The following is a 24,950-nucleotide window of genomic DNA, read 5'->3' as shown; positions in this document are numbered from 1 at the left end:
TTATTTTAGCAATTTAGTATTATTTTAATACCTTCCGTTTATTGATTATTCAGTCTATTTATATCATTATCAATATTCTATAAATAAGTGTATTATTATGATAACAATGATATATAGTAACACCATTGGCCATCATCAATAATAGGTGCGAACTTGGGACATGAATGAAAATTTGACTGTAAGTTGTATACCAGTAGAAAATGATTAGATTAACTCTTGAAATATGAAGAGTTCTGAAACAATGCCGTATACAGTGTGACATGGAGGCACCACGCCGCCGCAAACACTATGCGGCAGATATATCACTGCATTTAGGTCGCGTAACGGTGCCCCCCATAGAGCACCATCTGAAACACTTATGAAGATGTTCGTTTATTTATTATTGACTGTTTTGGGCAAAAAAATTGATACAAACATGAAGGAAATAAAATCAAATATAGTGGCCGAGAAACTAAACAATAAATGCGCTTAGGCTAATGCAGAAAAAGCAATATTAAAGGAAAAGGAAATGTTCTAAGTTCATTACGATTCGACATTGGAGGCATAAATTGTGAGTTTTATTTCACTTCATACTTAGCAGACTTAATAATATAAACTAGTTGTGTAAAACTTTGGCCTTTCCTGTATACAATTCTACCATGCAAAAGGTTACCAGGCTCGCTGAGCCTGAATCGGAGGCTTTCCGTGATGATCTAGCCGTGTAAGACTTCGGTAGCAACCCTGAAGAATCACAGCTTCCTTGTTAACGCATGTGAACCATGGCTTCCTCGTTATCGTAGGTGAATCACGTCCTCATCGTTATTTTAGGTGAATCACGGCTACCTCGCTATAGTAGGTGAATCACGGTTTCTTTCTTATTATAGAAGCTGAATCACGGCTTCCGCGTTATCGTAGGTGAATCACGTCTTCCGTGTTATCGTAGGTGAATCACGTCTTCCGCGTAAGCATAGGTGAATCACGTCTTCCGCGTTAACATATGTGAATCACGTCTTCCGCGTAAACATAGGTGAATCACGGCTCCTGCGTTATCGTAGGTGAATCACGTCTTCCGCGTTTTCTTAGGTGAATCTTGGCTTACACGTTATCATAGGTGAATAACGTCTTTTTAAAAAAGAAAGACCCTTCTTCCACTTGTTATAATACACAAACATGGATAAGGAAAAACAATCGACACCCTTTCATCGTTATTAAAGTGTGCCATTGATTAACCAAATTCGGGATGAACCTGGGTTCTTAAAATTACCAGAATGAACTAGTAAGCATTTTTTAAATGTGTTGATCTATCTCCAAAACTGGCGATCGGCACATAAAAAACAATAAACACGATATCGGATGGCAATTACACGAAAGAGAACTGTATTAAATCGTAGTTTTGAAGAATAAAGTGCATAGAGTGAGTCGGTAAGCCTAGTTAGAACGTGCATTGTTTACACGTGATATTTAAATACGGACATTCTTTTTATTTTAAGCGTCATCGTAGTTTAGCCATAACTCTTCATTCGGTGCACAAGGTCGTTTCTAAAAATATCCCTTTAACATAAACTGTCCGAATCGAGGGCGAATTTCACCCCATACATTCATGAACGAACCAGGAAACCTGGACGCACCTGACTTTACTACCCTTGATACAATTCTAAGTATTTTAATTGAAAAGAATATCATATATACTTTTGGTGTCAACTAGGTTTAAACAAATAAAACTTCAGCGCGCAAAGGGCTGGGGCACAATCCAACGATGTCATATCCGAACGGACTTTACGTTCGCATACAATTTCGGGGCGTTTTTCTAAAAAAAAACACTACAATTAAATGTCATTTTATAGCCTTTTCAATCATAAAAATAGAAAAAAATCGCAAAATATTTCACCTCGTGAACATTAAAAGTATGTGTTTGGTGCACACTCGGTGAAATAGAGTGCGACCTTACACTGAAACAAACAATAATCCTCTATATGTCACACATCCGTTACACAGATAATAAGCGATGGCTATATTAAACCGGAGACAAGGTTCACCCATGTGCTGAAAAAATAATCTAAAGAGAAAATTCTTATTTAAGTGAACCATTAAAATTTATGTAATTGAAGATAGTAGCCTAGTGACGTGAAGTCAGCGGCCTAGTGACGTGAAGTCAGCGGCCTAGTGACGTGAAGTCAGCGGCCTAGCGACGTGAAGTCAGCGGCCTAGCGACGTGAAGTCAGCGACCTAGTGACGTGAAGTCAGCGGCCTAGTGACGTGAAGTCAGCGGTCTAGTGACGTGAAGTCAGCGGCCTAGTGACGTGAAGTCAGCGGCCTAGTGACGTGAAGTCAGCGGCTTAGTGACGTGTAGTCAGCGACCTGGCGGCGTGAAGTTAGCGACCTAGTGGCATGAAGATAGAGGCCTGGCGGCCTTTGTTATAATTTTGAAGCCTTTTTTCAAAAACAATTCCCGAACAAAACCACATCAAAATATGTTGATAATCGCTACAGGATGTTTATTTGTTAGTTCGTTATTATTTTCAAAGAAAACTCCTTAAAATGCATTGAAATGTCGCTTGGTTGGCAGGCCGCTTGGCAGCTCAGTCCACGCCACTGACCCTCTACGCTCACGCCGCCGAGCCGCTAGATTCAGGCTGTTTGGCAACTCGACTGCTAAGTTCACGCCTCTAAGCAGCTAAGTTGACGCCATTAGGCTGCTTAAGTTCACCTATCCAGGCCGCTTAACCGCTAAGTTGAAACTGCTCAGCTTTAAAAAACGCAAACAAACGTTCATTAATAGGAACAATTTAAGGCCGTAAGACCGCCAAGTCGAAAGTTTTACGCTGCTAGGCCGCTAACTTCACGCCGCTTAACCGCCAGGCCACTAGGCCGCTATATTCATGCCGCTAGGCAGCCAGGTTTCTAGGCCGCTAACCGCACACCACTAGACCGCTTACGTTACGTACATTTTTACATTAAAGGAAACTATTTTTATATCATTAAAAATTGCATGCCTTTTTACCTGAGCTTTCCGCGTTCTCGAGGAAAGGCGGCTCGGTTTTTGAGTCCCCGGACACTAACTGCTGGCTCGGAGGCGGCCGGATGTTGTCATGGAAAGACGCCATCGGTAATGTGTATGATTCCAACAGTTTGTAAATAAGGAAGCTCCTTAAATAATGAGCCTTCTCAATTCGGAGCTTAACAACTCATCTAAGATATATTTGAAAAATCAAAAGTCCACATACAATCTAATTCAAGTCATACTCCGTATTAAAGAAAACTGAAATGTTTAGAAAGGTTGAAACGCAGTGGTTATATATTAAATAGCGAGTTTAGAAAGTCGGGTTGTTTTGTTTGAAACATAAGCCCCTTGATTGATTGATGATAAGTCAGCTCAATATTAATGAGGACAGTACGATGAAAACATCGTCGTTTAAACAATCATTTTATTATGATTATGTGTCGTGCATTTTGTACAATTAAATTTATATAAATATGTCTTGAATGAATTAAGTGCATCGACATAAAAACAACTTTTTCGATCACGTTTAATAGTTTGTTTTGAATTGCTAGTGTTTCGTGTCGGATTTCATGAAGCTATTGGGCGGAACAATTAACAATCACACAAACAATAGGCTTAAGTATTCAGTCCAGTGTAAAAACACACTTGAAGATTTACACCCAAAAAAGGAACTTGTACTGATTTTTATCAAGAAGATAAAGAACTATTTTATGCTCCAAGATAAAGAAACCTTTTGTATTTAAAATTAATTTGTTCTTACAAAATTGTGAAAAAATGTTGTTTATAAGTAAGAAACAAGTAGCAACTGCGAGTGTAGGCGTTTACTAGGTACACATTACTTTCATATATACTAGACAATACATGTTGAAAAGGAAATAGTCATTATCTGCATACCAGAAACATGCGTGTTGATGAAACATCCGCAGACGCCGGACGCGAGTGGACAACCAAATCGGACAAAACTGTACAAAATGGTATTTTGCCCTCAGCTAGCGGAAATGCTCGCCAGTCTGAAAATAAAACGGCAAATGATGAAGATGAAATTTCGGCACGATCTAAGAATATTGCCGGTGACCGACTGAATGACGCCACTAGCGACAAACACAATCCATCTTTCAATCAAGGAGCAGAAAATAGCAAAACCGTGAGCAATAAATCTACAACACTAGACATATTTCCTGAAGTGAATGACAAAAATGGCTCGGAAAACAGTATCATACTGCCAGATATTAACAAAGTAAGACTGTTTTTATTCTTTAAACAAACATGCTTGTATCATTAATTATGCAAACCATTTCAGAATCCATTTTGAGCTCGACATTTCGAAGAGTAAGGAGGGCTATTCCATCCGCCTCAGCGTCGGTGTGTCGGCGTCCGGTTAAAGTGTTAAGGAATTTTGGAATTTCCACTTATAACTCAAATACCCATAATTCAATTCACTTTATTTATTCAGTTATTCAAAACCATCACACACTTATATAACATTGCTTCATATCATTCAAATTACAAGTTATGGCTCCTGATTGACTTGAAAACGAAAGTTAAAAAGTTAAATTTTAAGAGCACATTGTGTCCGGTTTAAATTTAAGGGCAAGTTGAGATTTTCACTAATACAATGTAACTTCAATACCTTTTATTCAATTGACTTAAATCTGCACTCTCGAAGATTTACCGTTTTTACAACTTTTTCTATTTTTAATCTTGGCATGGGCATTTTATTGCGAAAATATCTGCAAACCAGTGATAAAAGACTGATGACAAAAGATCAGATGTTCATTTTTTCCGTTCCAAAATTAATGTTTTATGGCTAAAACTGTTACTTACGGTTTAAAACAAAATGCATGAAACATAAATTTATGAACTTAAAAAATAAAAATCTGCACGCTTACTTTTTGTCAGCCGTCTTATATGACTGGTTTACATTCATTTTCGCATAAATTGGCTCGTTCCAAGACACAAAAAAAAGAGAAAAAAAGTTGTCAAAACGTTCAATCTGTAAGAGTGCCGCTTTAATACTTCACACAGTTGTTTACGGATATCATACAATTAGGTTGCCTAACCCTGTTTTGTCCTAAACACGGCTCTTGATGGACTATGAGAGTTTTGTTTTAGTGCAAGTTGGGGTTTTAATTTAGATATCAATTACTGTTGATTTTATGGACTATATACTTCATACATTTGTTTACGGTACAGTTGAGTTACTTTTTTGTTTTTACTTATTTATTGTTTTAAAAGCAAATATTACATCTTAAATGCATTCATTGATTGCCCTTTGTTTCATTTAAAATGGTGTAGGAAAAGAAAAGAAACACAAAATAACCCTGAATTTGCTTAAAAGACGTTCTACTGAAGGCACTTTATGACGTATGCAGTGAATAAAAAATACTTCGCGTCATGACGTCAGTAGACATCATCGCACGCGCTTTTTGGTGAAATGTACAAAGATGAGTTTCCCTGTGTCAAATTTTCACAAAAAATTAGTTTAAGGCATGTTCGAATAAATATAAATCATGCGTGTCCGGTCCGGATATAAATATCCGACTCTCGGGCAAACTGGCAACTGGCAAACCCTCATGGTTGGATTTTTAAAATCGGACCAGAAACACGTGACAGAATGAGGTTTAAATATTCAAATAATTGAATAGAAGTTCTTTTCACGCTCAGTCTGTCACTCACCAATCGGGAAATCTATGATTTCTTTTTTCGTGGTCAGTCTGCCAGTTTGGACGGAGCATCCACTGCTTGTCGCACCATGGACGCCGTTTACGAGGGAGCCTCCCCTTCCGGTCGCATCATAAGCACCGATCCGAACGGCGTCTCTACTTCAGGCCGCACCATGGACACTGTCCTCCTGCAGCAGAGGATCGACAGGTACGAACAAAAGGTGAGTGATTGTGGAAAGTAAACACTATTTTCAAGGAAGGAAAGAGGAAATTATGTTTCTTTCTAACATGACATGCAGAAGCGTAAAAAGTTATGTAGTTAGACATCAACATTGATCTAAGTACTGTTGGTAGGACCCAGCGACGTCCGAGGTTGACCCGGGCTCTCTGGCAGAGGAGATGACAATCGCATTGAGCCGGTTGAGCTGCCCTGTAGACGGTCCCTCCAAACCGGTAGCCCTCGATCTGCCACCCCAGAAACTACAACTGCCTAGCGACATAGGGGAACAGAAAACGTCCCCTCCTTCTCTTCCGGTGCAGGTAGGGAAAACTCACCCAAGTCGGCAGATCGTGGTTGCTGATACAGGTAAACAGGAAAATCAGCCTGGACAGGGACCAGCTGATAATCGAGTGAAAGAGAGACAGCGGACGGATAGACGAAAGGCGGTAACTACCCGGAAAGTGAAAATAACCTTGGACAAGAAGAAATCTGCATCTAAACAATACAAAACTGGTTGGTATTGAGGGCTTCTTTTCAACATCGACAGTCCTGTTAAGTACAAACATAAACATATCTTCTTCTTATACAATATTCATTTTATATAGTGCATGTACATGTATATACATTTCTGATATATTTTGTATCTGGTAAACACATTATATAATCCGTATATATAACCACGTAGATGACATGAGTTTTCTCGACCTGAGCCCTCGCTCTTACCATGGGGCCTGGAGGACTGTCGGTCGCGGTGGAGGCGGAGACCGCAAAGGTCGGCTGGTTGACAACAATGTGAAGAAGCATGCGCTGTACCACGCGCGGTTCGCGGCCGCCCCAGACCGCCGCCAGGCCTTTTACCACGCGCGGTACTATTACTACTCGTCCAACTTGATCTACTCGAGGTACCGCATCTCCCGGGTCTTCATGAGGAAGGAGAAAGCTGGTCTGGTGGGTAGAGGTCGTGGGTTGAGGTGTTATAGTTTTAACTCCGTAGTGTAAATCTCGCAAAGAGTAATGTGCTTTGCAATATTGCGCGGAAGTGCATAAACTTCAGGTATATTCAATAATAATTGGTCTGTGAGCATATATATATATATATATATATACTAGTATCTATAGATGTGTTTCAAGAGATTTAGCATTACGACAATATAATATAGTATTTTTTAAAATAGCATTTGATGCGGCCGGAAACCAACTACATCCGATTGTGTCTGGCATGCGTGGAAGTCGGCACGGAGCTGCTGAGGGATGCTTTCCGGCGCTTCCTTGGCAGCATGCAGCCCTACCAGACGTTTGAATTCTTCTTGGCCGCAAACCGGAAGAAGATCACCGGCTACGCATCGACTGAGAGAATCATAAGCTCAAGGTTATCCTTACGGCATTACAGTATATCACGCCTCCAACATAAATGACGCAACGCTATTGGTTCAGGACTGGTCACGCGGTGACCCCATATTTTTCCATATTGAGTCACCAAATTTATATCGTACCAAAATGGTGTCTGTTTTCCGATTCCAATGAATATTCTGATGAATAAATGAAACAATTAAACATCTAAACAGGTCTTCGACGTGAAATATACGTTATATCTAACGCTCTCATCCGATATGGTTTCATTTGCCCCGTATATTCCATATCTGGCTCTACTAGCTCCGTAACTTATAATATCAGGCCACACCAAATTAATGTTTAGTTCCTCGGATTTTTGCCAAAAAAAAATGGAGCGAGCGAGCGAAAAAAAATATGGCAGTTTTCATAAAAACCGAAGCGAGCGAAGAGCGAAAAATATAGTTTTCCTTATATTCAATATAAAGAAAGATTGTTCAAAATAATTGCTCTTAAACCCATTTTAATGCCATCTTGAACTGAACCTCTAATGGACATTGGGAAAATGTCGGAATACATACTATTTATTCATCCATGTTTAGTACAAACATTATATGGATAAATCTTATTTCTTATATAGTTAAAAAGTACTTTAATATGACGACCATTCATAATAATAAATAACCCTGCTTTTAGTAAAAAGTTTGAAACGACTGATATAAATCTACCTGAATCATTTTAACATCATATGCAACTGTATTTAGACATAACTTAGGATTGATTTTGGATTTGTAAAAAATTATCACTTACACAGGCATCATCAAACATCAGACTCCATATAACACAGACTAAATTTTGTTTTTATTATCACAGGAAATGCAATGACATGTGCTTATTAAAACAAAAAGAACAAGGGTATTTTTCAGAGTACTTTTTTTGGTTATTTAGATGTTTTTTATGCACCAGCCAATTTTATATGCCCCCCCCCCACCAAGTCCGGTATAGCGGGGACTTTGACTTCCGGTCTCTCAAAACCCGGGTAAAATACCCGACCTGCAGGGACACACTGCAGATAAAATCGCTGCCAAATGGCCCCGCAACCCCGGATACCTATGTGAGGCCCATTCCTGACTATTTTCAATATGAAGACAAAACCACATTCACTAGGCACTGCGGGGCCACCTGAAAGGTAAAAACACAGCCCGTTGCCTCCGCTGTCCCCGGTATACCACCGGAACGAGGGCGAGGGGTGGGCGGGGCAGTGGTTACAATTGACAAGTGCATTACAATCCCGCATTATGCTGCAAATAAAAACAAAATATAAGGTGATAAACTTAGGCTTACTTATGTTGAGGTATATCCAGACCATTATTTATATCGCTGTTTGTGAAAAGATATTTGTTCAAAACTGTTGTTTTGTCAGAATTTGATCAAAAATGAGCTTGATACATCAATTTGGACCAAACAATGACTCATGTTCCAGTTAAGCTGACCTGTCATCTTCAGCATCGTCGTAACGAGGTAAAATTTTGGTCCCCTGTATTATGACTTGAATAAAATTGTTCTAAGTTGATCATTCCGATTTCAAAACAATTTCAAAACGAGTCACTAATTACGCAATATAATCGCTACCAGTCTCAGATACACATGCTTTATTGCCTTAATTAATGATCCTTCAGTGCATGAGACGATCAACAATGACTTCAAGCATGCTCAAAACATATTTATTGTAAAAAATAAGATTTAATTTCCAAACTTCGAGCCACATTGTTTATACCGGAAGCCGCCATTTTGATTGAATTTATTGAAACTCATGCTCATTCGGAGCTCCTCGGCCATTTTATCGAAAACCACCTCGGATGTATTAGGACGGTTTACATACTCGTTTACATACTCAAAAAGTGGTACGTTTAAGTCCGCTGCAAGTAGATCGCGTAGTAATTTTATTTAGCAGTTAAACTTTGTGACATTACTCTTGGGATTCTTAAATATGTTTGCAATAATACAATTCAATGGCAATCAATTTAAACTTAGATCAATAAATACAACTCTAAAACACTATATTTAATTAATGATATAATTCAAAAATTTACGAACTACTTCAACTGATGTACCTGCATACATCCGAGGTTGTTTTTGAAAAAAAATGGCCGAGGAGTTCCGAATGACTCATGCTAAACCGATCGATATACAGTATAAAACACTACGCATCGGTAACTTCCCTTTACAAAACACGAAAACTAGCGTAGAAAAATTATACTTGATTATTTTTAACCTTTTAATAAATGATTACCTGAAAAAAATCTGCTTGGCGATCAAAATGGAGGTGCGGGCGCACAAAAAAAAATAAAAATTACATTTTCAAAAAAATAGGAGCGGTAAATCCGCGGAACGAAATATCAATTTGGTGTGGCCTTAGTATAGAAAAAATACTATTTGTACCGATTAGCAATACATATGTTGGCTTGTTAACATCCGATATAAAAGCAAGACTCTCTGAAAAAATGTTTTCCTTTCCAACAACCAATGTCAGGGGCGTAGCTAGCTCTCTATTCATGTGATTCATAAGTGTGCTAAGAGTGTTCGGGGGCATGACACCCCGGAAAATTTCAAAACAATGGTGCAATCTGGTGCATTCTGGGCGTTCTGATGTGCTTTATTTAGCTAGAACTGGAAAATGGACAGTTTTGGGATCATGATGTCAAGCATGCATACTGCAACTTTGGCTGATTTTTTTGATTTATTTAGTCAGATTCATATGGATTCAGCCGCGAACTCGCGTGTAGGCAGCTACGCGCCTGATTCTTGTATAAATCACATTTCACTTGAACTGATTTGATTACAGATGGAAGACCATTTATCCAGAAACAGGGGTGGAAGTTCAGCTGGAGCAGCTTGATCACGTGTTACTTTTCTGGTTATTACGTCACATGTGTAGGTACCGGCGAGTGAATGACGTCATCTGGCGATGGAAGGCAGCAAAGAGTGACACTAGCGAGGTTGCAGATGTCACCAGAATTCGCGACCTCCGCAACTTTCTTCTTGACATAAAAGAACGGACACTATTTGAAGACGAGTATAAAAGAAAAAATGATGATTTCAAGAAAGTAAGTGTTTTAATTAATGTTTGCCAAACTTGAAGCACCAGAATAATTATGATAATATACGTACTATTTATAGAATTATAGATCTACGGAAAATATTGTTTCAAGATTTTGAATTTGTATCTACTTATTACGGTCTAGATTATAAGCACTTAACTGTTTGTTAACCTATGAAATCGCGCGATCATGATGTTACTTGAATCATCGTCACTGATTGCGATATAAACCTTCAGGTAACCAAACGACTGGCCAGTGAGAGTTCAATCAAGGAACGCCTCGATCGCTTAGATGCTTTACAGAAGAAAGAACCGGAAGTCAGTGACACAGAAAAGCTTGTTCTGTTGTTGAAGGGTTGGGCATCGGAACTTGGCGATAGAAACATCGGCAAGATAGGCAAGAATAATTCATTATTAATTTAAAATGCCTTTTACACAGAGCCTATTAAATGTGTTAAGCTCCAAAGCGTTTTATACGCCCGTTTTAAAACGGGACTAATTATAGCTTTACCCGCGGCGTACGGACGGATGGATGGGTTATCGCCCGTTAATTATAGAAATTTCCTCATTTTGGTCTTACCCGATCAATAACTTGTAAAGCCTGTGTCCGATCATCACTAAATTTGCCCATAACGTGTATTTGCATATTGTCTCGGACAATCTTGATAACCAGCCGTATCGCTTAAGTCACTCAAGAGTATTTACCCTTTAATCATCACTAGATTTGGCCCGAATGTGTATAATATCTTTTTCTTGCTACATAACCAGCCATGTTGCCTACGTCACTCAAGAGTCATGGCCTTGAATGTCAAACAACTGTCTTTACAGTGTCCGCTCTCTAATTCGACATAATGAATACAGTAAAGATATTTTAGTATGATTACCTTTGTCGCTTCCCGAATGTTGTTTGTAGACAGTTATAATTCATTTAAACGTATTTTTATGATGACCCTAGTTTACATCTATATTTGTCAGCACCTCTGAAGCAAGCTTGGGATGTCGTCAATGAGACAAAAGGTACATTGTTTCGACATCCTTTATTTTTCTTAAGTAGTTCATCACAACATTTCCAATTAAAACGCTATTAAAAAGGAAGCTCATATTTGTAAGGGCAATCTGGAAAACACAGATACATTGATATCTTATTTCGTCAAGTTTAAAACTTAAATAACATGAACAAGTTGTTTAAAACTCCGGCAATTCCAATTTACCTTCATATCCCTGAAGAGTTCACCCGGCGGTTCATGTCGCGGCATCGGAAGCCAAAACTGTTCGTGAAGTTCCGGTCGTATGAGGCAGCGGCGGAAACAATTGAGAAGCACGGAGTCGTAGTTATTGTGGGTAAGTCACGGCGGTAGGGGATTACGGGCGGCTATGCATTCCGGGGAATGATTTCAACACTGGAAAAATAGACTATTTATTGACAGCGTTATGATGTTTTGAGACAGTTATTATTCATTCACATGTAATTTGACACTGAACATTGAACACAATTTAAAAATTAAAAAATTAAAATCACCTATGTAAAACATATTTACTGGTTCTACTATTGACAGGCAACTCAGGGGAGGGTAAGACGACGGCGGCTGTAGCGCTGCTGGCAAGTCGATGGGACGCGGACGAGGCTGCGGTTTTGACGGACCCTTCGAAATTAGGCTTCCTGGATACGCGCACTGCCGCCTCACTCTTCGTGGACGATATGTTTGGCAGCATGTACTTACTTGAGCAAGATCTGCGGTCCTGGGAACCTAAGTTTGAACAGGTGGCGACCATGTCAGGCTCTTGTCACAGGAAACATGTTGTTATCAATATATATGTCAATCTTAGCAGTCCTTTGACTAAGTTGCTAAAAAAATCATACATTGTATATTTTAAAAAATCATACATTGTATATGTATTTCTTAAAACACAAATTTTAGTATATGTTAAACGTGATAGGGTCAGTAACATTTAGTTTAAGTCAGTATTAAACTGTGTTCCAGTCTGTTTGCCAATACTGATTAAAGCTGTACATGTTTACTTATAATGTTTTTAGATGGATTCAAAGCATTTGTAAGAACTTTTAAATGAATAATTACATCAAAGATTTATAATTGGCTTTATTATGTACCAACCCGTGGTTACGTAAAGGCGTCACAAAGTCTGCAGTGGTATTTGTGTGTTGTTGTGTGGGTCACATTCACGATATCAAAAAGTATACTTTTCCCACCAAAATAAGCCTCAGAATTTCAATCCTAAGCCCACCTCTGTCCCCAACAAATTAAAATGAAACAATTTAATACCGAAAGTAATAAAATAATTACAACTACTAGAACGGCAATTTAATTGCAGTTTTAGGATATGCTGGGTCAATTCACAAAGCCATTCTTAAGGCCCTGACCCATTTCACAAAACACAAATATGTGTGATAAAACACTAGTCAGCTAGTTTAGGTTAGGACGTTATACTATCACTATGTAAAAGAAAAGTTTCTTTCTTGCAGATGTGGAGCTGCGCCAGTCAAGCACGTGCAGGCAAGCGGGCGTATATCGTGATCACCATGCGAAAACACGTGTATGATCAATGCGTACAGACGCTTGCCAAATACAAACTGTTCCACAAGGACCACATCGTGGAATTCAACTCTAAAGGTGATGTAAAGAGACTTATTGACTTTTACTTTATTTTACTCCATGGTATCGATATTGCAGAAAAACATCCAATTATAGAGTAAAAAAATATTTTGGCGAACCCAATCCGATAAAGTAAAGAAAAAAACGACGCCTTCACCACTAGATCACCTGCAGGACTTATACATCCCGTGAATCAATCAATCAATCAATCAATCAATCAGTCTTCAATCAATCAATCAGTCAATCAATCAGTTGCAACATCAAAGCCGAAATAAAGAGACCAAAAGAACTATAGCGCTAATGAAAATTGTGTTCTTCAAAGACGATAGTTGAGAAAATATGTCAACATTTGCTGAAGGGTTCCAGATTTTGGTATCTTAGTTTTAACACTCATAATAATTGGCCACACTTTAATTAGTTATATACAAAAAAGTTCATTTTATAAAAAAAAATCATAATCGAGTAGCTTTAGAGCTGCACTCTCACAAATATACCGTTTTTACAACTTTTTTTATTTTTTATCTTGGAACGACCCAATTTTTGCGAAAATCCATGAAAACCTGTGATATAAGACTGCTGACAAAAAATTAGATCACAGAGTTTTATATTTTAGTTCAAAAATTGATGTGTTATGTATTTTTCTTAAACCGTTAGTAACGGTTTAAGCCAGAAAACATTAATTTTCGAACGGAAATATGAAAATCTACGATCTGATCTTTTGTTGGCAATATTAAATCATTGGTTTGCAGATATTTACGCAAAAAATTGATCTTTCCAAGACAAAAAATAAAAAAGAAAGAAGTAAAAACGGTATATCTGTGAGAGTGCAGCTTTAAACACAATAACTGTTAATAGAAATAGCAATGCTACTAAATAAATCCCTTTTATAACAGACAGACAGACAGAAATGTTTATTGTCGTAAACATGTTATGTAACAGTTTCTTGACAAAATATAGAATATATAAACACACATATAAATATTCAGTATGGTCACAACGATTCATGGCCTAAATACAAAGAAAAGAGAATACTATAAGTGAGTTAAATTAAAGAGCAAACAAAAATAATAAAAAATAAGGTATCAAAAAAGGGAAACAAGATACATATCAAAATCAAATTGTGGGGTATATATTAAATACAGTAATAAAGTATTATGGGAGGCTATTCACAAATGTCATAATACTTGAAAGATCTAAACGGTGTTATTAATTAAGGAATTTCTTAACATAAATGCTTGATTTATAAATTTACTTAAGCTGCTTAGTATGCTTACGTTTTTCGATAACATTAGTTCGATAAACTTGTACATACTTGGGTTTCTAATATAATATCTTTTAATCATTTTTTTCTGAAGTCATTATATACCGGACATATTATGATGAAATGATATTCATCTTCTAAATCATTAGAGTTACACACAGTACAATAACGTTGGGCTCTATCTGTTCTATTTCGGCCATATCGGCCGGTTTCTATATACAGTTTATGAGATGACAATCTTAGCTTAGACAAAGACATTCTTCGTTTCTTTGGTAAATACTCTAGGTAAAGTTCAATTTCAAAATGTTCCTTAATTAGTTTATATGTGCATAAAGTACTACTATTGTTTATCCCTTCATACCATGATTGCTTAAACACATCGAGCATTCTATTTTTAAACATAATATGAAAGTTTTTCAAATTAACTGAGTTTGGATTTAACCACACATATGAGAAACCATACATATCTAACAAAGATTTTACCTTATTGGCCCAATTGTTACGATAATCAAGGTTCCCTAACATGTCATTATATAATTCTTTTGTGATAATGTTGTCGGTAGAAATAGTTGTACACCAAAATTTTATAATCCTAGCATATCTATTGACGTATAGAGAATATCTACCTATTTCACCGTAAACGGCCATGTTGCATGAACTCGTTTTAACACCTAGAATGTATTAACAAAATTTAAGATGAATTCGCTCGATCTCTTTCGATTTTGAAAATCCCCATATCTCAGACCCATGATTCAACGTGGCCCCAACAAAGGCGTCAAACAATTGACAAAGGACGCGAGGCTTAAAATTGTAATGCTTTGTATTATTCATAAGTACATAAAGAGCCTTAATACCTTTCCCTGCTATGGATTCTTGGTTTAAAACAAAGGACCCGGTGTAGTTAAAAACTGTTCCAAGCTAATTAAAATCATCAACTGTTTCAAGATATTTATTGTCATATGTCCATTTTTCATTTTCACGTAGATTGCCCCTTTTCCGAAATACCATAATCTTTGTCTTTTCTATGTTAACTTCTAGTCCCCATTTCAAACAATAAACATGCAACAAATTTAATCTATTTTGTAATTCATCAACAGTATTGCCAAAAATTACCATATCGTCGGCAAATAACATTAGTATAACAGTGATATCATCTAAGGTAAGTCCGCTTACAGGATTATCTTCTAAAAATAGCTCAAGATCATCGACGAAAAGTGCAAAAAAAATTACACATGATTTCACATTCGCATACATATTCCTGACTATTCTAAGCATTTTCCCATCAACTCCTGCTCTAAAAAGCTTTAGCCAAAGGCTATGTAAACTGACACTATCAAAAGCACGTTTCATGTCAATAAAAGAGCAGTACAACCTTTTCTTATCATGTAGCAGTTTTTGTACAATTGCATTTAATATAAAAATTGCATCTGTAGTAGACCGACCCCTACGAAATCCAAATTGAGAATCGCTCAGTATATTATTATTTTCTGCCCAGTCAGTTACTCTTTTATTTAATATTCCGGTAAAAACCTTTGCAAAACAGCTTACTAATGTAATCCCACGGTAATTACTTGGGTTGCTTGAGTCGTTCTTTTTGTATACAGGAACAATAATACCTTTAGACCACTCCAATGGAAAGTGACACGAATTAAGAATAGCATTAAATAAATCAACTAGGTGTGACGACAGAATATCGAATGCCTCGATAAAATACTCATTTAATAATTGGTCATTACCAAATGCTTTACCCCTCTGGAGTGATTTAACTACTTTTTTATTTCTTCAGAAGTAATAGGATTATCTAGTTCCTCGAACCTACAATTAATATTTTCAAAATCATGGTTATTGCTAAAAAAGCTTGCTTCATGGTTTTCAGCTGAAGGTATATCATTTTGCAATGATGAAAAGTAATTATAGAAATCATCCATAGAAACATTGTGATTTGAATTAGGTTTATTCTTTTTAAATAGTTTCTAAACATCACGTGGCTTAGAATGCCTCAACCTTTCAATTTCCTTAATTTTACTGTTTTCGTAGACTCTTCGTTTACGCTTAACTAATCGCTTGTAGGCTATCTTATATTCAATCATAATTGATCTGTTATTATCATTCTTATCACAATTATAGACATATAAAGCATTTTTGAACAACAATTTGGCCTCTCGGCACGCTTGGTCGAACCACTCGGACTTTTTAAAATGACTATTTCGTGGACGATTTGAGTTATCAACACGGCTATTTTTACGAAATAACAAACGTAACCTGAGATCGCTTGTTAACGGGGACACGCTCATGTTTTTTGTAAATACATGTATACATGTTTTTGAATGGCGAAATAAAGTGTGAAAAACTATTGGAAATATTTAAACTGAGATACTGACGGCTGGAAACCATCAACAAATGTTGATAAATGCTCAAATATTGTATTTGGAGTCCGCGATTTTGAATAGACTTATTAACGTGATTCAAGAAAAGGCTTTATGGTTAAATTATTTTGAAATTTTGTATGAGGCTTTGTGGGCTATCAGTTTTCAAATATTTCCACTTGACTGTAGTGTAAGTTCGCACCCAACTAAGACCAAAATATATCTTTTTATACTGAATGTGTATTTTTTGGCATGTTCGGTATTAAAGACTGAACTAGTTATTATTTAAGGTTTTAGATGCATATCCGGAAATAAAGTTGGGGGAAACATGAGCGAGTCCGTTAAAGCTACTCTTAACATGTTCGTAAATGTATTACCAATATGATCTAGGACTCGCTTCCGTTTTTTCATCTAGCATGCAATATCTTATGGTTGTCATATGTCGTTTTCAAAATACCATCCAAACAGATCTAACTTCCGCGGACATGCGGCAGATGCTTTCCTACCACATCCTGGTTGACAGCCAGGTCCGTGCCGAGATCTACCGGAACGCGCACCTCCACACGGGCTCCCTTGGATTCCCCCAGTGTTGCGCCCTCTACGTCTCTCAGCGCCGCCTACATGACATGTGGGCACACTTCTTTGAGCATCCAATAGGTACCCTTGACCTGAGCTAATTGATCGTGTATGAATAATAAAAAACAGCTTGCAACAACCATATCTACATACTAGTAAACGAACCACTTAAACAATTACAAACATGATAAATGTACTTTTTGACAGTTTGAAAATTTAAATTTACACTCAACACATACACTATGCGAAGAGAAGTCTAAACACGCAATACAAATTACATTTGTAATAGAGATTATATAATATATATGTATACATGTATATATAATGCAGCTAATAAAATAAGGTAAAACTTTCTAATTCAAACATAGCACAGCTCGAAATTGAAATAATGTAATGTAATAATACAGAGTTTAAACGATTTAGTGCATACCAGGTATTTCTGTAAATATGAGGTAATAATGATTTCCTTTCCTTAGAAAATGAGGTTATGGAAATTACGTTTCGATTGCAAATGTTCATTTACGATGATTTCTGATCAGTGTAAGCCAAACACGTTTTTCAATAGGTAAATGTTTGATACATAATACAGGAGGCGTTTCACTGACATTCTTTATATTCGTATACAGTGTATGTATACTACATGATGAATTGCGTCATAAATGCTACACCGGAAGGCAATATTTTGCTTCGAATGAAGACTTTAAACAAAGATAACTTTCCTATTTATTCACGATTTTAAATGAAACATAGCGCAGTCTATGCCGCTTACTGAGCCCCACCTATGGTCTTTTACCAGAGTTTGATATAGAGTGTAGTTTCTTAAAACACTTCGACAAACTTTTTCACAATACGGCCGTCTGATGGAGCATTGTCAAAACATTATTTTGGAAACAGGTTTGTCTAAGTGTTTGATGAAACTAATCACCTGATTAAACTTCGGTAATAATACGAAGGCGGGGCTCTGTAAGCGGCATAGACTGCCCTTTGTTTTATTTGAAATGGTGTAGTTAAAAAAAAGTTATCTTTGATTTAAGTCTTATTTTAAGCAAAATGTTGCCGTCCGACGTAGCATATATGACGTAATTTATAACGTGATATACACCAACTGTGCTGTCTTACAGACGAGTACTGGTCCTATCGGCGCAGCTGGGGCTCTCTCTAAAACGTCCTCCCTGTCACAACGGAGCTAGTCTGTGAGCCCGTTCAAGTTTGATATCAATTAACTGCATTTTATCGCCTAGAATTGTACATATGTCTCCCATGTCTTTTAACGTGCCGTGCTCTAGTTCACACGCCCACATACATATTGTTATTTATTCCAGACGTTCTAGAAGGCGACTTGGAAACGTTACACCGGTCAGACATCCGCGCATACTTCGCCCTAGTCGTGATGATGTTTCAACCGGGAGCCAGGCTTTACGCCAAAAAACTCAGGGTTAGTACTAAGAGGAGTGTGTATCGAGCTATATCTTTGAGTGACTATGGAACGCCGCAACCGACTTATTTGACGTAGCAGTCAACGTGCAGTGGTAACAGCATTACAATAATTTTATTATGATGCTTTCACCTAGGTATGTCATGGGTGACTCTTTAATTCATACATATGACGACCCTTCTCATACATGTAAATTGAATGGTGTTATATGTGACATAATCGCCATTCCAAGTGTTGAAGGCAGCATTACGTGTTTTAGCTCCACCCTGTTTTGTGATACAACAAACAAACGTAAAACACTCGTATTATACAATGGCAACAGTACACTTAGTTTTTTAGATAGTTGCATGATAGTTGGTGTTTTATATTCTCCAACATAGAAGTCTATCAGTGGAAATATAAAGAACTAGAGGATATCCGTCGAGTTCAATGTAATGTCTAATGTTATTTCAAGAATGGAAGTAGAAGTCATTTTGAAATAAAAAACGATGATGAATGAAATCGTTTTTTATGAAACAGAGGAAAAGCTATGAACCAGTCAGAATGATCCCTAGAACTTTATAATTTGAAGTACACTTCCTCGTGCAGAACACCTCCATGTACATGAATGGTATCGAATGAATAAAGAACACATGTAAAGCGTTCGGTTTATAAAATTTCAGGACATTTATGTTTAATTTATGGCTGACATGAAGCATAAAATTCTGTTTTTAAGGATCTCCAAGATGAGACGTTCCTTCAGCAGCTTCAGTCTCTGGCAGAAGTGTGTAAGGTGCCCATCACTGAGAAACTTCCGGAACAGCTACTGACGTCACTCTCAGGCCAGCTCACACCTTACGTCTACTGGGAGAAGAACATAGACTGCTATACGTTTTCGCACGAGAGCGTCATGGAACTTATGATGTCATCATTTGTGAAACGGCACCCACAGCATGTACTAGAAAGTATGACTTTATATTATGCAATAATAACCTGAGAAATATTTTATGATATGTATAAAGACAGACGTTATTGACCGAGGCGAAATGATATAAAAAGTACAGACGCAAGTCAAACTGATTTTGTCTTGACGCTGTCTTATGCACAAAATATGTTATATATTCATTTAAAAAACGTTATATCTTATTATTTTAACTTGCGCCCCTCCACCATAACCTAAATTGAATTTGCTTAAAGTGGTGACATTGTGTGGGGGGGGGGCATTTTGGACGAATTTTATATACCATATACGAAACTGGTTTAAATTTATTTGATTCATTTTAATCCCCTTTTTTCTTAAAGGGGGCTGTCATTGTATAAAGTAGAATTATATACTAATAAAATCTAAACGTACCAGTTTCTTCGGCGTTTTGTATTTTATTTATTTTTTTGTTAAGATTGAGTGTTGAGGATCGACCTTTGCTTTGGTTTTTGAATGTCCAATGTCGTTCCAGCACGACCATTGTTTTTGAATGTTCAATGTCCGAGGTTGTGCCAGCACGATATTTATTTTCGATTATCCAAAGGTTACCTATCTTCACACAGAACATTTTATTACTGAAAGAATGCAAGTCCAATACGAAATATCAATATACAAAGTTAGGCTGGAATAAGGTAAATTTATTAAAGACTTTCTCATAGTAAATACAACTTTAATATATATAAAACTTAATATGACTTTTTGAAGAAGTTAGAAACGAAATTATTTCATATCCATTGAATTTGCATGAATAATATCTATTGAATTTTCATGAATATTTAAAAGATGGTTAAAAGATAAGAGCATCGAAGAATGACATCGAACATTTCAGCGTGTGAGCTCCAGTTTCTGTTGGACTACGTGTTTACTGAGGAGAACCTTCTGAAGTCTCGAAACCAGGTGTTTGCCATGCGTATATCACCTGACCACTTCTGGCTGCTCTCCCAATCTATCGACCACTATATCAACTACGGTCATGTGGTTGCCATGGCAACACACCGCGTGCTGCGTGACCCGGGCTTCCGGGAGTTCTTTTTCACGTATCTGGAGAAGCGCGGGGAGTCCGAGCACATCGTATTGGCGGAGGATAGCAGCGTCAAGGTTCGTGTGTGTCGAATTGTCTTGACCTCGTATATTATGCAGAGTAAAACATGCTCTTAGAAAATTACAATAAAAAGATTGATGATACGCTACTTCGTTGGTTGATAATGTTTCACTGACTTGTGTTATCAACGTTATATAAACATTGTCACGGAACGCTACTTCCTCCCCACTTTGTACTACATTACTGTTCTCGGTTACTTCAATCTATTTGTGCTAACAGGAAGGTGTCAGTCGGCGACCTGTGGGTCTGATGTTCTCATCTATAAATCAGGACAAGCCCAATGTCGGCCTGGTCCGGGCTCTCTGGAAAACAGGTATGTGGAATGTTCTGATGTTCAAGGTAGGGCGGTTTATTGAGGTGACGGTGTAAAAATTAAAAAAAAGATATTGAAAGATGAAAAATAGTTCTATTTCCTTTCTTCATGTTCAAGTACCGAAAATGTGTCGTGTGCAATTAACTTCATCTGACTAAACTGTAAGAAATGAACAATAAACATTTAGTTACATGATTATGTTATTATGTTTATAACAATAAAATGCATACATGTATACACGTGTGTGCTTTCATTTGTCCATGATTATTATACAGCAACTGTTTGTTCGAAGGTTTATACCAGAAGCACTCGAGTCCATGGGTTGCGGGCGAACTGCGGTCCTCGCTACTGATGGCGGTCCGGCGCGGTAGTCTAGAGGTGCTCCGACTGCTGGCAGACGGTGGAATCGAAATTCCGCCTTGCCTAATGGCAGAGAGCGATTACTTGGGACGCACAGACATTGTCAAAGAGCTGCTCAAAGTTTGTTGATCGCCATTATTTATATGAATATCTTGCACAGCGGATAGGCATTCCCGGTAAATTTAGCTCTGTTGGCACCCCATCCAGTCGATTCACGCAACAACGCCCCAGTTCTTATTCCTTTTATTTTATGGTTTATAAAAGGTGCATTATGACTTCAATAACGCGCAGTTAAATAAGATATTAGTATACAAGACATCTAATTAATCAAATCACTGAAAGTGCTGAGAGTGGGCAAATGGTAAAGTAGGTGTCGAGACTGATTTTGATGACGCAAAGAATTGAAGAGGTGATTGAATTGAAATTACATGTACGTTACGTCAATACTGAACATAACTGATGTGTTATAAATGTTGACGTCTGCTTTGTGCAAGAAGATTAGGTTTAATTTAAAAAATGTCTGATAGTGTTTTATATCGTTACGAAAAATATTAAAATGACGATTTATCTGTGAATTCTGCAAACGATAAGTGATATTCACATACAAACTGTCAATTGATGTTACAAGTAGTAAGCTGTAAATGATGCATGATACAAAGGCAATAATACAGTATGGAAGAAGTTGTTGCAACATGTATTGTCTTACAAATAAGCTATAGACCATCCACTGCAACCTTCCTATCCATCATAATACACTCCTCCATCTGCTTAACGTAGATTGTCAGTGTCACACGCATCTCACAATCACATCTCTACTGATTTACCTCATTTAGTCAGTCTCGACTATACAGTTCCTCCAGTCACTAAGCGTTTTCAATGCACTGATTTCTGGATAACAATCGCAAATATGTAGACAGCAAGGGGTCGGCACTGGCGACATCCATTACGGAACATGTTATTTTTGACAACATTTCAGGCGCGATTTATCGCCTACCTTAAATAATTCAGTCGGCCATACTTACAGAATCACAAGGTCCTGTTCATCAGCAATTTAATAATTTGAAGTTTGAAGTTGAACACAATAATATTGTATTTGCATTTTAATTATGACTCATCTATTCAGTATGATATACTAGTTATGAAACTGCCACTGCAAAGTTACACACAGGTTTCAAAGTAGTAGGCGAAAGGAGTTTTTGAGTATAATTATGTAAACCGTCCAAATACATCCGACGTTGTTTTCGATAAAAATGGCCAAAGAGCTCCGAATGAACATTGCTGTTGCATTTATACATTTCCACATCATGTTTGAATGTTATAACATTCCTGGAGTTTGTCGCACAAAAAATAATACAATTCTGACAATCCATGTTTTTGGTGAAAACCGATAGCTAAAATAAGTATTGGTCATCACGCATTAATCCATGTAATAACATTTATAATGGTCGATGATAAATTATGTTACATATTATTTTTTTTATGGATACGTTTTTATCATTTGTTAGTGTAAAACATTTATAAATGTATAGGTATTAAAACAACAATAGAAGTGTGTAACTGTTGACGAACCGTAAACCTTTCAGCGTGAGAAATGGAGCCAGGAGCAGCTAGACGTGGCGCTTGTACGGGCGGCTCGTGTTCAGAGTGCAGGGTTGGATGTGGTTAAGCTGCTACTAGGTGCCGGGGCATCTCCCACGTCAATTCGGGCCTCCAGCACCGCCCTGTGTGAAGCCGCCAAGGCCGGTACGTGGATGAAAATTATGTTGACGACAACAACGACGATGTTAAATGTACAGTTGTTATGATTGAAAATGTTTTGATTTTACTCGTCAACTGATTGTGACAGAGAGTTTTTATATCAATCAGACAGTCTGATGTATTTAGACCACTAACCTAGAACTTCGTATAAAATGCACGTTTATTTATACTCTGCAGATAACGTAAAGACAGTGCAACACTTATTATCGTGCGGGGAGCCCGGGTGTGGCTCCAGTGTGACAGAGCGCGACCTTGCGGAGGGAACACCGCTTCATCACGCATGCGACGCCGGCCATATGGACGTCATCCAGATACTCCTGAAAAGGGACGCCAGCGTAAATGCTCCGGATGAACAGGGGATGACGCCCTTTCTCGTGGCCGTTGGCTGGGGGAGGGAGGAGGTATTACAGACATTGCTAACGAAAAAGGTGAATCCGTTACATGTGGACGACCACAAGAATAACATGCTACATATATGTGGCGCTACGGGTCACGATGTTGTTATGAAAATATTAGTGAAAAACTTTCCTGACGTGATACAGAAACTGGCGATAGCTCGGAACGTCTATGGCTGGACGCCCCTTGATTTCAGCTTCCGGTTGGGCCACCTTCAGGTCACAAAAATACTCGTGGCGCAAGTGCTAAAGGTGTCCACACCGCGAAGCCTTGCAAGCCTCTCAGACTCAAAGACGTTTGTGCACACGCGGTTCAGTATCGCTCGCCGTGAGGAATTCGATTTCCTGGAACCAAGTACTTGTCGTTTCGTGTGGGCGTCCGGGCAGAACGCGGTGTACCGGGTACCGCGGTGCAGGTGGCACATTGAGGCAGCGGCGCCAGAGGAGTACGAGGAGACCCGGAAATTTGTGGCAAAACACGAGGAGAAACTCAGATGGTGCCTTGCCAAAACATAAGGCACATACAGGGATACTTGTTTATTTGATTTAAAAAACAACAACATTCATTTCCTTTTAGTGATTGTAACGTGATCTGAAAGAAATGCTTACTGTAAATTATAGCGGTATATTATTACTGCTGTCATCGAAATCTTCATTTACTATTCCCGGTTACATTTACAGATGACGTCAACAGGAATTAGTTTGTGTATGTTAACATCCGAAATCAAAATAAAATGTTAATAACATGAAGTGTTTTTTTTCTGCGTTGTTTAACTTAGTCTTTTTTCATGATCAGCATGCGCTAATGATTTTTGAGGTGGAATTTTTAATGAATATAAAATGAATAAGCGGTAACATGAACAACAAACTTGAAAAAGAATTAACTGATTTTCGATTTCAAATTCTAGTGATTTGCAATTTCAAATACTAGTACGTGGTATTCGATTGAAAAAACATTATATATCCGAAAAAGGTCGATGATCAAACCTTTCGAATTCTTCAGTCAAGCATTTAAACTGCTCAGTTTTAACCATAATCACTGAAATTGATGGACGCTAGATACCAGCCTTTATAAAAAATACTTATAGCTACGTGGTCACAAATTCCCGATAAAATATTTCTTAAATGTTGTTGTTGTTGTTGTTGTTGTTGTTGTTGTTTAAACTCACTGATTTATAAAGCATTAAAATATTATTTGTTAGTTCGTCGTTGTTGGGTATCGTTGATGATGGGTGGTCTCGAACCATCGTTTGTTGCGTTCACACCTCTCGTTCGACATAGATGCCGACTCATGATAAATCCCAATAAACTCGTAGACTGACTTGAAAAATGCTATATCATAATTACAAATACACATGTACGTATAGTATAACTGTATTTGCTTCGTTGTTGCTTTATTCCGTATTCAACAATTAACTTAAAGGCTTTTAAAATAATCGAAATCTTCATTTACTATTCAGTCCCGGTTACATGTACATTTGGCGCTAACAGGAATACTTATACCAATCCATCATCATTG

General features: G+C 37.6%; 2 protein-coding genes across 3 annotated transcripts in view; one reads left to right on the top strand and one right to left on the bottom strand.

Annotated features, from left to right (window-relative positions):
- The window catches only part of LOC128241405 (uncharacterized), a 43,111-nt gene extending 39,838 nt beyond the window's left edge, over window positions 1–3,273 (bottom strand). For both annotated transcript variants that reach the window (XM_052958319.1, XM_052958321.1), the window contains exon 1: window positions 2,981–3,273. In XM_052958319.1, coding sequence (XP_052814279.1) covers window positions 2,981–3,083 — 103 coding nt within the window. In that variant the 5' untranslated portion in view covers window positions 3,084–3,273. The remainder of the gene's footprint in view (window positions 1–2,980) is intronic.
- A 384-nt stretch (window positions 3,274–3,657) lies between these two features.
- On the top strand, window positions 3,658–24,161 carry LOC128241508 (uncharacterized). The gene is made up of 19 exons (XM_052958470.1): window positions 3,658–4,217; window positions 5,694–5,864; window positions 5,998–6,376; window positions 6,549–6,811; window positions 7,039–7,232; window positions 10,038–10,299; window positions 10,530–10,689; window positions 11,268–11,309; window positions 11,520–11,633; window positions 11,849–12,054; window positions 12,775–12,922; window positions 17,000–17,188; window positions 18,430–18,542; window positions 19,258–19,486; window positions 20,333–20,601; window positions 20,825–20,918; window positions 21,211–21,398; window positions 22,862–23,021; window positions 23,214–24,161. Exons 1-19 carry the CDS (start codon window positions 3,882–3,884, stop codon window positions 23,945–23,947), a joined length of 4,251 nt encoding a protein of 1,416 aa, XP_052814430.1. The 5' UTR covers window positions 3,658–3,881; the 3' UTR covers window positions 23,948–24,161.
- The last annotated feature ends 789 nt before the right edge of the window (window positions 24,162–24,950 follow it).

Source organism: Mya arenaria, chromosome 7, assembly GCF_026914265.1.
Source record: "Mya arenaria isolate MELC-2E11 chromosome 7, ASM2691426v1".
Taxonomy (NCBI): Eukaryota; Metazoa; Mollusca; class Bivalvia; order Myida; family Myidae; genus Mya; species Mya arenaria.
The sequence above is the reverse complement of the archived record's forward strand: the minus strand, read 5'-3'. Positions and strand labels throughout refer to the sequence as shown.

What these genes read in the sequence shown, in the direction of transcription:
- LOC128241508 (XM_052958470.1), top strand. Translation starts at nt 3,882, where the DNA reads ATGCGTGTTGATGAAACATCCGCAGACGCCGGACGCGAGTGGACAACC. An exon ending in TAGAAACATCGGCAAGATAG is followed by an intron (nt 10,690 to 11,267) that starts GCAAGAATAATT and finishes TATATTTGTCAG; the next exon opens with CACCTCTGAAGCAAGCTTGG. An exon ending in TTGTCAAAGAGCTGCTCAAA is followed by an intron (nt 21,399 to 22,861) that starts GTTTGTTGATCG and finishes TAAACCTTTCAG; the next exon opens with CGTGAGAAATGGAGCCAGGA.